Source organism: Micromesistius poutassou, assembly GCF_964030765.1.
Source record: "Micromesistius poutassou genome assembly, chromosome: 18".
NCBI lineage: Eukaryota > Metazoa > Chordata > Actinopteri > Gadiformes > Gadidae > Micromesistius > Micromesistius poutassou.
This window is the reverse complement of record NC_140288.1, coordinates 7,459,544-7,473,539: the sequence shown is the minus strand read 5'-3', so window position 1 is coordinate 7,473,539 and position 13,996 is coordinate 7,459,544. Positions and strand designations below refer to the sequence as shown.

Here is a 13,996-nt window from a genome sequence, read left to right as displayed (position 1 = left end):
GAGGAAAAGGAAAGATAGGAAGAGGTGGAGGGAGAGAGAGGAAGAGGTGGACGAGAGAGAGAGAGAGAGAAAGAGAAAGAGAGGAAGAGGTAGAGGGGAGGGAGAGCGAGGAGGAGGTGGAGGGGAGAGAGAGAGGAAGAGTTGAAGGGAAGGGAGAGAGAAGAAGCTGTGGAGAGAGATAGAGAGAGAGAGAGGAAGTGGTGTAGGGGGGAGAGAGAGAATGAGAGAGAGAGAGAGAGAGATAGAGAGGGGAAGAGCTGGAGGGGAGGGAGAGGGAGAGTGAGAGAGAGGGAGAGAGAGGGAGGAGGGAGGGAGAGAGAGGAAGAGGTGGAGGAAAAGGAAAGATAGGAAGAGGTGGAGGGAGAGAGAGGAAGAGGTGGACAAGAGAGAGAGGAGAGAGAGTAAGAGGTGGAGGGGAGTGAGAGAGAGGAAGGTGGAGGGAGAGAGAGGAAGAGGTGGACAAGAGAGAGAGGGAGAGAGAGTAAGAGGTGGAGGGGAGTGAGAGAGAGGAAGGTGGAGGTGATGGTGAAAAAAAGAGAAAGCAGAGGATAAAAGCGGGGGTGGAGCAGAGGGGGAGCCAGGTGGAGATATATCGCGGTCAGAGATTGAATCAATAGAGTAGGAGAGGAAGAGGCTCCAGCGACCCACATTGTTACCAGAAGTTATAAATGAGCTTCACCCCTGTGGGAAATGCGAGCAACTCCAATGATAGCCATTATCCTGTGCAATTTAATCTTCCCTCTCACACTGTGCACTGTGCAGGCACACACACACACACACAGACATACGCACACAAACACACACACACACACACACAAACACACACATACATGCACACACACACGTATGCACACACAAACACGCACACATGCATACACACACAGGCAAGTATACACCAACTAAGCAAACATATAGTATGTATTTGCGAGAATTGCGTGCATGGCCTACTTGTTTGGCCTATTTATGGTTCCCAGAATAAACCTTTAATAATACATTCAACTACAGGATCTCGGGAATATTGACTTAATGGGCCTTTTTTTTCACACCCACACTGGAGGAGCTGAAAGGCGGCTTTGTCTGTTTTTATTGTTGTTTACATGTATCTTGGCTACTGTAATTAAGTGGAGCGGTGGACTATGTGACTGATTGACATGGAGAGGATGTTGTGTATGGGAAAAGGCCTGTCATTGATCGATGTTGCCAAAGCTGAAATATATCATATATTATTTCGTCATATTTCGTCTTGTGATGTATGGTCTCACTGTCGCCCACATTAGCTCAACAACTTATATCACTAGCCCTCTGTCTTATACTCAGACGTGAAGTATGTAGTGTCGCATAACAACCTGTAATTGTACCACAGAATATCAACCATGTTCCTAGTCCCTTCTTGGATTCAGAGCAGATTTGTGAGTTGTTTTACTCCATGTGACCTTCGAAAGCAGGGAAAGAATATCCTGTTATTGTTGGAATTAAATAACATGTTCCGGGCCACTACCCATTGGCAATTGATTGAAATTTGAAATGAATGCATGAAGTAATGGACTATTTGAATGGCTTCTTATGAATCAATATTTAAATGAAATGTAGTGGTTACATAAAAAAGTGGACGTCTGAAAGGAAGAGGGAAAAGTCTTTTGTTCCCCTACATTATCAGCAATCACTTCATTTGATTGTGCTAAATTGCTTGGTTACGGAATGAAATCTCTCACTTAGTTATAAGCAAAACTCGAGGGGGAGGAATTAGTCACCGCCGACCTCCTGGTTGCCAACAGGAAAACAAGCCGAAGAAGGTTTGGTCGCTGTTTCCACAGACGAAACAGCTGCTGCTAATTACTCGTTAGCACCCACTGGGTTAATTAGGATCCCCCATCTCCAGTGCCAAAAAAAAGAGCAAAGGGGTGTCAAATTATACGCGGCATCGCTGGGACATTGTGGGGACAATTTGAGCTTCCTCACGATGTGTGCGGACCGGAGTGAGCCATGGCAAGGGAACAATGCGCTTTGATTGCTGTTTTCACACCCATTCGCGGTGACGTTCAATGTGTTTGTTGTGGTATTTATTCAAAAGGACCCGAATGCCATTTTCACTGAAGAGCCATTGAGTCTCAAAGTGAAACAGATTCAGATGTCAGCCAGAGAGACCCGACTCTAACCTAAAAAGAAAGGAATAAAAATGGAGAGAGAATGATTGAGAGGGGGGGAGAGAGAGAGTGTGATTAAGAGAGAGATCGAGAGAGAAAGAGATGGATGGAGAGAGTGTGATTAAGAGAGAGAGAGAGAGAGAGAGAGAGAGAGAAAGAGAGAGAGGGCAAGAGAGGGATGGAGAGAGAGGGGGAGAGAGGAAGAGGGAGAGACAGAGAGAGAGAGAGAGATTGAGAGAGAGAGAATGAGAGAGAGCAAGAGGGCAAGAGAGAGATTGAGAGAGAAAGAGAGAGAGAGATTGAGAGAGAGAGAGAGAGAGAGAAAGAGAGAGAGAGAGAGAGAGAGAGAGAGAGCGCAGAGGCCAGACCAGGAGTGTGACAGAGACAGAGAGACCAGGTAAAGAAATTGATTCAGCTCTGCCTGCCCGAGATCGGCTTTATATATTCTTCAGCGATCGCATTCAATCAAACACCAAATGAGTGGAAGCGGATGGAGGCATGGAGAAGGAGGAGGAGAGTGATAATAATGTCCCCCATAACGGGCTTGCTGTGGACACAGAGTGCCAGGACTGTGGCACGGTGACAGGAAAAAAACAGTGATGGAACAAAGCAGTGGGGCGGCGAATATATGAACAAAGTAAATAACACATTGAAAACCGCCTGGATCTAAGAAAATAAAAGTCTCTCTCTCTCTCTCTCTCTCTCTCTCTCTCTCTCTCTCTCTCTCTCTCTCTCTCTCTCTCTCTCTCTCTCTCTATGTCTATGTCTCAAGCTGGGTCAGTTGAAGAGAGACAACTGACCCAGCAGACAGCATCAGGTCACTTTCGTTGTTTTTTTATGAAGATCTATTTAGAGCTGAGGATTGTGATATATCACAATCCCCCTGCTCATCCCCCTGCGTGGTAGCTGGAATACCAGAACAGGTGGTTTTCCCTGATCTTCGGATATCTCCCAAGTGTGCATCGAGAGGAGAGGGACACCTGCTGACCTTTAATGGTCTCACTGACTTAAGTTTAGCTTCAGTTGACCGAAGGTACTCAGTTGACCGAAGGTCATCTGAGGCTTTTTTTACTGAATACTCCAGACTGTTACCTTTGTTTTATCTTCTGCAGACATTGTTGGGGAATCTGTTAGTTTTCTCAGTGAGGTACAGCAAGGAGAGAAAAGGGAAATGTACATTGGCAAATTTCCTTCTCGGTCAGGCAAAGCTGGCCATCTATAAAACCCACAAGACTGAGAAGGAGGAGGGCAATGGGAAGGACTTGGTGGGGGTGTTTAAAGTGATGGTCAGGACCAGGGTGGCAGCTGATTTTGCATGCCATAAAATGACTGATGAGCTTTTGGTTTTCAACCAGAGGTGGTGCATTGGTGGTACCATATGCTCAGATAAAGAGAGAGAGAGAGGAGAGCCAATGTGAGGGAGAAATAATGAGGGGGGGGAGGGAGACAACACAGCAAAGCCAAATGAGTTGAACCTTTTAACAGTTTACTAGAGAGACGGAGAGGCGGGGAAGTCGGTTGGACAACTGGAGTGGGGGTTGGGGGGATTACTAATTATTTTCAGAGCAGTATTGATGTCGGGAAGAAGAGGAGATTAGTTTGGAAGTCTGTTTGGAGGGATAAAAGTTTTGGATGGACAAAAAACGGGAAGAATGATTTTGCAGCAGCTTTTAATAAACAGCTTTTAAAAAAACAGCTCTGTGGGCTTTTGTGATCGTACTTTCTTTGTGTATTTGTGTGTGTGCGTGTGCGTTTGTTTGTTTGTGTCCCAGTATGGTCACATCCGTGTGATCTGTGTGTGCACATCTTCAGTGCTAATAGGGGTGAGAGAGAGAGAGAGAGAGAGAGAAAAACAGTAGCTGTCATTGGGCACAAGGGAGGAGGACAAATTGAGAAAGGGAGAAAGTGCAAAGAAATAACCAAAAGGAGGTGGAAATCCGAGCTCAGAGAGACTCTCACTTCTTTCTCGCTCCTCAAAGAGAACCTCACCTCATCATCTCCACTTACACAACGCCTCCCTGCATTCAAATCCAATCCAATTCACCTTGAAGGACATTATTTCTGGTGAATGGATCCTGTCAGCCTCTCAGTGTCTCCCCACCCCATGCACTACTAAACAAAACACAAACTTCTCAAAGTTCAGCACTTTTCCGTCTTCACAGGGGATATTTTCAAGGGAGCAAAGAAAGAGAATAAAGGCTCTCAGACTACAACAACAAGAGTTCACCCAATGCCAGCGCGGAAAGTGTAATAACGGCGGCAGGCATCAGGCCTCTCAGGAGATCGCAATTAAACCAAGCTTACCAGCGGAACCAGCAAAATAAAAGTCCTGGTTTTGTATTTGACCCTGCTGTTATTACACGGTTATACCCAGCCTGGATCACACTTAATTTCTCCTGGTTTTCCCTCCTACCCCCCCCCCCCCCCCATGGCATGACGCTAGCTGAGAGCAGCAGATGCGATGGAGGGGAGCACATTATTCACGCTGGGGGTCTGTATCCGCTTTGAGCACAAAGATGGATTTGTTTTGTTTTAAAAGGAAGCTAGCAGTTTTTAAGGACCATACCGGCCTGGGTGATTTAACCCATGTCGTTTCCTGGCTCAATCTTTCCTGGCTCAGTTTAAACCTCCATTACCAATATCATTTGTCAACGTGACTTGATTCCGCCGAATATCGTTTAGCGATATAGCGCTTTCGTCTTTTGGAATCGAGGCAGGTTTACGGGTTTGATTGTAGTGCTTTACACAACCTCTTATCGTGGAGATCAAGGTACTAGCTAGCGATCAGGTTGGTGGCACGAGGCGCTCATGCTAAATGCTCAGCTATTTGACTTAGCCATTTTTGACGCTAAATACAAGATGAACCTTAAAATATGACTTAGGCAATTATGCTATGAGGCTAGCGAAATGATAAAACAGAAAGGAAAACCAGGGGAGACATTTCAGACGGTTTTGTCACCTAGAAATGCATTGTCTTTTTGTCCGATTCTCAATGCCGGACCGACTGCATGTCCTGCCCTCCTACGAAACGTCCCCCATTGCTCAACCAACTGACAACACATCATGTTGTTTGACCGAGTTGTCTCGGTCAAACCAGCAGTACCCATCATTTCACGCCTCAACTTTGAAATCAGAAAAATATCTTCCTCCAAGATCCATCTCTTCCTGCCTGTTTAGCGGTCCGTCCGACATGCTCGCGTGTCTTGCTGTGTGTGCGTTGCCTTCGAAGAACAGTCGGTTCTGTGAAATATTTGATATCTATGTTTACTTGTTTTTTCCTTCCGTCTCTCTCTGTTTAATCCAGTGAAATCTTATCTCTGTCAAAAAACGCAGCCATTCCGCTCATCCCGAGGAAACAATGTGTTTATTGAAATCTGTCGGGGCTCAGATCTTTACCGGCATTCCTCGAGAGCCCTAAGCCCCATTACGAGCTGTGACAACAACAAACGATGATCTCCCATCTCACTTTCCTATCCATTTCGCTTAGCAGTCTGTCAGGCAGGTCTGTCTCGTGGGCCGTTGTCCCTACGTCCTGCCTTCACACCTTTCTGTCTCTTTCCCGTCTCCTTTCTGTCTCTTTCCTGTCATTATCCTGCGGTAGTTTTCCGTTGGCGGGCCACTTTAACTGTCACTATGCCATGGGATTGTCTATCCGTTTGCAGAAGAAAAAATCGTGTGCATTCGTAGCGCAATTAGAGGTGTGGTATGGATCCGAAGCAAAACAACAACAGACGCACACATCAACACACACAAATACATGCATCCAATGAAGCTTGGGTCATGGTGGACCAGGGTTCCAAAGACAAAGCAGACAGTGGGAGAACTACACACACACACACACACACACACACAGGCAGAGACTCCCCCCCCCAACACACACACACACACACACACACACACACACACACACACACACACACACCATCTTATACCTCCAGGAGAAGGTCATCAGTGCTGTCAATCAATGTGAGTTTTGCACCCGCAGCTCACACACACAGCGTTAACATACAGATCACACACACACACACACACACACACACACACACACACACACACACACACACACCTCAACTTGTCAGCCTGATAAAGTCTGTCATCTATCAACCATCAAATCCCCCCTCCGTCTTCTCTCCCTCCCTCCCTCCCACCCACCGACACACACACAACCACACAATCTTCCCTCCCCCCCCAACCCCTTCACTCCCCCCCCCGTAGCATACAGATTGATTTTCTTTTATTTGGCTCTGATCTCTCCTCCGTCTCCCTCTCTCCTTTCTCTCCAAGGTCAAACTGCTCCTCACCGGCCCGGTCTCGTGTTCCCCGTAAGTTCCTGGCTCCTGTGCTGTCTCTGTCTCTGCACTGTGGGAGAGTCCATCAATGCATTCATCTACCGCGGTGTCTCTCCTTTCTCACGCCCAACCTCCTGTAGACTCGGGGCTCGAGTCTACAGGAGGAGTCTATAGGACTCTACGAGCTCTGTGAAGACTCTCGCTCCTCCTGTGGAACTCCTGTTTCGGTGGTTTATGAAACTTTCATTTTGTGAGGTCAAGGTCACTGTGCCCGGGAAAGGGTTCAGTGTCACTGTGCTCATCTTCACTGTACAGAACTCTATTTCCATCTCTCGCTCTCTCGCTCTCTGGGTCTTTAAAAAGAAAAAAATAATAATCTCTAATAAACTGCCTCTCTAAATAAACAGACTATTTGTTCTGTTGTACTATACTATACTCTGGGTCTATCTCTCGGATGTCTCTTCATTTTAAAATTGTATATTTCCTCTCTGATAAACTGTGTGTTTTGTTAATTTTTCCTGTAGTACTATACTTTCTTTCTCTCACACAAACACACTCCCTCTCTTTCCGTCACACTCATCCTCATAGGTATTCAGGAATAGTTTGTTAACGACACTCTTTATACACCTACGTTGTATATTTAAGTACATCTAAGTCTGTCCTTCTTTCATCTGCCATGTTTTTTTTTCTCATCTGTCGCCCCCCTCCCCTCCTCATCCTCCCCCTCCAACTCATCCCCCTCCTCCTCCTCCTCTCTTCTTCTTCTAAAGACATTTTGCAAAGGAAACTCTATCTCCAAGGCCATCTCACACCCTCTCTCTCTCTCTCTCTCTCTCTCTCTCTCTCTCTCTCTCTCTCTCTCTCTCTCTCTCTCTCTCTCTCTCTCTCTCCAAGGTCATGGTACGGCCAGGTAAAGTTCATCATCAAGCCTTTCTAATTAGCTTCCACCAGTTCCCATGGTGATGGCCATCTTGTCGCCCGGCGGGGCCGATGGCTCCAGCTCTGATAAGATCCTAATGAAAGTTTTCGGTGCACGACGAGCTCACACACACACACACACACACACAACACACACACACACACACACACACACAAACATACATACACACAAACATACACACAGACACATAGACACACACAAACACACACACAAATGTACACACAGACACACACACACACACAAACGTACACACAGACACACACAAACACACACCCACACACAGACACACACACCCGCACGTGATGACATATGCACATGAATTCATTGACGTAAATTCTTACACACACACACACACACACACGCACAAACGCGACATAATGTGTGTGTGTACACACATTATGTCGCTGATGACGTACGCACGGCTTTGAAACACTTTGGCTTGTTTCAGTTTGCAAAACTCGGTGGGGGAGGGGGCTCTCTTTGGTTGTTTGGCTCAAGGCCATCGTAAGGCGGATCCCTGCAGGCGTTCACTAGGGGTGTAACGATACACTAAAGTCACGATTCGGTACGTACCTCGGTTTTTAAGTCACGGTTCGGTATGTTTTTCGGTACAGCAGTTTTTTGTTTTTTTTATTCAACAATTTTTTTTTATTTGATTTGATTTGGATTTGATTTATTAAATTGTATCAAACAAATGCCTTGGACACATGAAAAGACATCAAATACAATTGAGGATAAAAACACAATAATGTCAAGGACTTATTTCCATTGTGGTCCTCAACACAAAACATCAAGACAAGACAAGGCAGTCACAGAGTGTGCGTTTTTTTTGGGTACGTACCGAAATGAAACGTGCATCAAACCGTTATTTATTCTGCACGAGGGTTTCACTGAGAAGATACGTTTTGTTGGCCTTGCACGCTCTCTTGATGATACCGTTTACGTCGCGAGCTCCCTTGCCCTCAACCGTTACGTTTCCCGTGTTGGATTTGCGGATAAATGCGTGGTATGTGTTTCCTACTTATAAGTGCGGCCGTATAAATTGGAGAAAGGACAATTTTTTTTTTTTTTAATTGAAGATTCTTTGGGAGAGATAGCGAGAAAATTGGAAATTATTATGACAAACCAAGAGAGAGAGAATATAATCAAGGGAGAAAGCGCCAAGGTAGGACATGGTCAAGGTCTGCCTTTGAAAACACCACTTGACAATGTAATTTAAAGGGAATATGTGTGTGTGTGTGTGTGTTTTTGTGTGAATGTGTGATTTTTAAACTTATTTTTAATTGGAAAATACGCAATAAAAAGCATACTCCCACGTACCCATGTACCCGTGTGTGTACACACACACACACACACACACACACACACACACACACACACACACAAACAATGCAAACAATGCAAATAGCCAAACACAGACAGCATGTGACAAAGGAACCCACAGGTTGTCTTAGCGACACATAAGAAAAGGCTAGAATCCTTGGTCCCTTTAGTGCATTCCACTCCCTGTTACCAACACACCAAAACAGCCTGTATACCGGGACTCATTTAATGATTAGAACAGGACGCACAATCACCGATAGTAATTCATGAATTAAAGGAAACAAATGCTGAATTTAATAAAAAGTTAAAGTGTTAAAGTGTGAAATCAATTCATCATTCAACACTCACGTTTTTTCCTGGGTATTTCTGTCCTGGATATATTTTTTCAATTGTACAGGGATTTATATAAGATGGAATTCCTTTAGTTAGAAAGGAACACACACACACACACACACACACATACACACACACACACACACACACACACACACACACACACACACACACACACAGTGACCTTATTACGCTGTGTCAGGGGGTAGCCAATCATTTCTGGAAAGTTACTGTGATCACAAGGCCAAGGTCAAAACAACTAAATATGGCCTTGTGCTTCACCCAAACAAGCACACACACACACACACACGCACACACACACACACACACACACACACACACATGCACACACAAGCACGCACACACACGCATGCACACGCACGCAAACACAGAACCAGAACCTCATTGTTCTGTTCACATCAAAGCTAGGGAAGAAGGGGTTAAGAACACAATAACATTGTCATAAGGCACTCTCTACAGCAGCAGTAGCATGCATGCACAGAACTAGTGAGAACTAGAAGCACTAGGCTACATGAGGTCTTTAAGTCTCTAGAATCATGCACACGTGGCTCCAAAAAAGAAAAAGGTTTTCTCTTCGCCCACAAAAGCGCTCATACTCGGTGAACGAAGGCAGGAAATGAACACCAAGCGTTCTGAAAGAAGCAGGTAGTGTCACCTCTGGAAACAGGATTAACAGGAGGAATGAGCAAAGTGAGCAGATTGGTGTGATTGTAGAGGGGAGAGAGAGAGAGAGAAAGGGGGGAAAATAACGTTAACTCGTTCAAACGTTAGCCCCGGGAGCGAGACGTGGAATGAATGAAAACAAGTTCAAAGTGTAACGCATTGAGGATGAACAGGAATATTTAGGAATTTTTGAATCTGCAGTCAACAATAAGTCATGGAGACAACATGTGTTAGATGCGTAATCCATATTCGGCCCTCAGGCACTCCACCGAATTACTGGATTTCGCCAAATTAAAAGCGCGCAGTATCAGATGTCCAAATTAGACTCAAGCGCAACAGGGGCTCACATAAAATGTAAGCAAAACTCATTCCCAACATGGATCCAATCGATTGGCAGCAACTGAAAATGATATTTTTATTCATTTATACATTTTCGTGTTTTTATTCTCAACTTTTTTCTTGTTTTCAGACAGTTCCGACTTCCAAAGCCAAATTATGCATCAAATAGCCGCCGAAGCTACAACGTGGGTCTCTACACGGGTTTTAGCGTTTAGGTCCACCAAAAGTCCCCAAAAGACACCTCATTTAGCGACTTTTATTATAATGACCTAAGTAGTCTTTAGGTGATCAGTAGATGACTGTTATAGTGTGAAGATGATGTTTCCGATATGAAAACCTCCAAAAATCGATGTCATCATGAATCAGTCCATCATAAATTCTTCTTTTTTGAGAGATCGGGCTAGCCAACCAGAATGTCTTTTGTGCGCTATGCAGGTGATGTAGAGACCCACTGTGTATGCTGGCTATTCATAACAGAAGTATAATTTGGAGTAGAACTTCACACTACACTCCAGCCAGGTTTTGCGTTGCTTCTCACACTTGTGTCCTTATGCTAATGAACAGGACGCAGGGAAATGAGCCTGGGACCCGCCCCCCGCTGGGCGTTAATACAACATGCAGGGACCTGATCCAGAAAGCCGCTTATGCTTATCGGTCTAAATTGCAATACACAGTCGGAGATCGGAGATGAGTTGCCTTAGCCCGAATCCAAAGAAAACACATTTTAGAGATGAGGTTTTACTCAAAACTCTTGTTGGGTCAAATGAGAATAGTGTGACGTGATGAAAGGCGTCATTAAAAATGGGAGGAAGTTAAGGAGAAGTTAGGACAATTCCTCAAAAGTTTTGTTTGGACATTCAAAGAGGTATTTCTTTCTGATCTTGTGAAATATTTTGGTGATATTTTCGGGGAACTAAGACAGAAGGTGAAAGAAGGACAACTTTACAATCTTTGGAACAGAACTAATCTGCCACTGGGTCTATGAATATTAAGTATAAAGGAGTATAAATATGTCATGGTCCTGGGATTGTTGCCAATCTTTGTTTCTGGAACAGAAAATGTTGGATTTCGATTATTTTTTACTTTATTTTGGAGATTCATAAGTCAGGCTTTCTGGAACAGGTCCCTGTTCGCATGTTATTGTTTGTGCGTTTATTTCATTTGGTTTGTTTGTTCAACCTGGTAGGGCTGAAGCCACAGCTCTTCGGTTGGAGCTGGAGGAGACTGGGGAGAAAAGGAAAGAGGGGGAGAAAAGAGGAGATAACAATGGATGGATGAGAACTGGATGGGATGGAACCCGGGTCTGAGGTGCGTGTGTGCACGCGTGTGTGTGTGTGTGTGTTTGTGTGAGTAAGTGTGTGTGTGAGTGTGTGTGCGTAAGCGTGAGTGTGTGTGTGTGTGTGTGTGTGTGCGTCAGTGTGTGTTGACGTCATTCCTAACTCCCATTGTAGATGTTCATAAAAAGACATGAAAATACAGAGAACAATGATAGCACACACAAAGACAGGACAATTGGCTATGGGGGCCATGGGGGTGGGGGCAGATGAAGTGTGAAATTAAATTTCCATTAAATATTTGATCTGAATACGACTTTCTACATGTACATAATAACTTCATCCGTAAAACACTCCAAAACGTTTGCCTTTTGTCACCATAAGCCACCCCTGTGGTCTGCATGTATGGCGACGAACGCTTACCCTCGTCTCAGTGGGCCGATTGTTCTCTTATATTTCTTCTATTATAAAAGCGCAGCCCCCCCCCCCCACTCCGCCGCCGCGTGCTGAGAGAGACTCACCGTTGAAGCTGACGGCCCGTATGTGGCTGAGCAGCTCCTTGCCGTCGATGTTGTCGGCCATGTCCTGGCAGAAGCCGGGGTTTCCGTGGCAACGCTGGCGGTGCATGCGGTGCAGGGCGTGGGCCATGGCGTACACGGCGTCCATCACGAACTGCACCTTGCCCTCCTGCTCGTAGCTGGAGTCGCGACCCACCTTCTCCAGGCCTGGGGGGGGGGGGGGGGTGGGGGGGGGGGAGAGAGAGGCCAGGTTAGGGTGTGGTCAAACAATGTCTGGTTTGGAGCGATGATGATGATGTAAGGTTGTAGTGCACCACATCAGGTTGGATCAGATTAAAACAGATAATTAAATTACATTACATTATGACGAATTTGGTTGTATAATATGATATACGAACAGATTACGATATATTGGATTAGATGTGATTATAACAAATTATGTTCGATTTGATTCGATTATAACGGATTAGGTTGCGTTGCATTATATTCGATTTGATTTGGTGAGAGTATATTTGATTTGATTCAATAAAGTTTGATGTGTGTATGTATTTTCCGAGGGGAGAGAGAGGGGAGAGGGAGGGAGAGAGATCAGGACAGAGGGAAAGGGAGGCAGAGAGAGAGGGAGGGAGACAGAGGGAGGTGACATATGGCAACAAAGGCATGATGTGAATGAGATAATCACTTATTTATAAAAACTCCTAAAATCATTTACGATACATCCCCCCCCCCCCCCCCCCCCCCCCCAATTTGTCCATCAGTCAGATTTATGCAGCCACGTATGCATAGCAGAGTGGTAGAGAGAGAGAGAGAGAGAGAGAGAGGAGAGAGAGAGAGAGAGAGAGAGAGAGAGAGAGAGAGAGAGGTATAGGGGGGGTTAAAGACCAGGGTATGGGGCTGATGCTAATGTAATTAGCGTTTGTGGCGTGCGCTCGGTAGATATAGTACGACGCCTCCTAGAGCATAATGTCACCGTTAATTGACTTTAAATTAGCTGCTGCCACCGCTGACATCGACGCCCATCAGTGTCACGCCAAGCTCTCCGGAACTTTATCACCATCCCAGGCCTGACAGGCCCGCACCGGACGACACACGGCCCCAACCCCGCAGCCCCCCGACGCTACGCTACGCTACGCTACGCTAAGTTAGCTCGCACGGCACTGTCGGTCTGTTCGAAAAGAAAGTCAGTAAGAAAATGGAGCTGTTACCGCAGAATTCTTTCTCCATGACCTTGCATGACCGTCACAATTTCAGAAATGATTATCAAAAGAAATACACATTCCGCTATTTATCCTTGAAGTGAAGAAAAACATCAACTGGGATAGAAGGGGTTGAATAGAGAGGACAGGAGGGGAAGGACAAGTGAGGAATAAAGCAACATTTAAAAAATAGAGCTACGTGTATTATTTTATCTTATTCATCTGCATCTTATAATGTGAGCTGTGAGGGCGGCGGAGAGAAAGAGATGCAGAGAACACAACAACAACACAATTAATAAACAAGTCAAACAGCAACAGCAGTCAGTTGTCACTCTAGCAGCCAGTTAACCTTTTGAAAGGCCTCCATGTATTCCGGTGAACACGAGTCACCCAGGGGCAAGGCGAGCTAGCGTCCATGCTTTGACCTCTCCCAATGGAGCCTGAATAACACTTCGTTATCACATGTTAGAGCTGTATCTATGTGCAGCCAAACGACAAAGAGTTGACCGTGTCCTGACCCGTAACACCCCCGTTGTGACACCTATTCTGTTGGTAAAGAAATAAGGTTTGCATGTAGTTCAGGGTCAGCTTTAGTGCTAGCACTCGTAGCCACGGGTGTGACGTCAGAACGTTTCAGACAGAAAAACAAGGAGGAGGCAATTTCGTACAATCCATGCCCCGTGATGAGGTATAAAGACCAAGTCGTTACCACTATTAAAATCATATAATTATAGTTGATTGTTCCATTTCCTTTACTTCTATCCATTCACGTGTAGAAATACAAAAGTGCTATAATATAATAGAATTTCATACAATTCCTTTTGTTCTTATTACACAGAAAAAATGTGTAGCAAACTTACTGGAACATACATACTATATAATCTACTTTATATATGACACTGTTATGATTAAATACCTATAATTTATTTCTTTATTACTATTATATTATACGTCTC

The 13,996-nt window shown here is 45.0% G+C and overlaps 1 protein-coding gene across 1 annotated transcript in view; it reads right to left on the bottom strand.

The window, feature by feature from the left end:
* The window catches only part of grm8a (glutamate receptor, metabotropic 8a), a gene marked incomplete at both ends in the record, with an annotated part of 101,074 nt that overhangs the window by 24,358 nt on the left and 62,720 nt on the right, over positions 1-13,996 (bottom strand). The window contains one exon of the mRNA XM_084483282.1: positions 11,848-12,051. Within this exon, the coding sequence (XP_084339408.1) occupies positions 11,848-12,051 (204 nt within the window). The remainder of the gene's footprint in view (positions 1-11,847; positions 12,052-13,996) is intronic.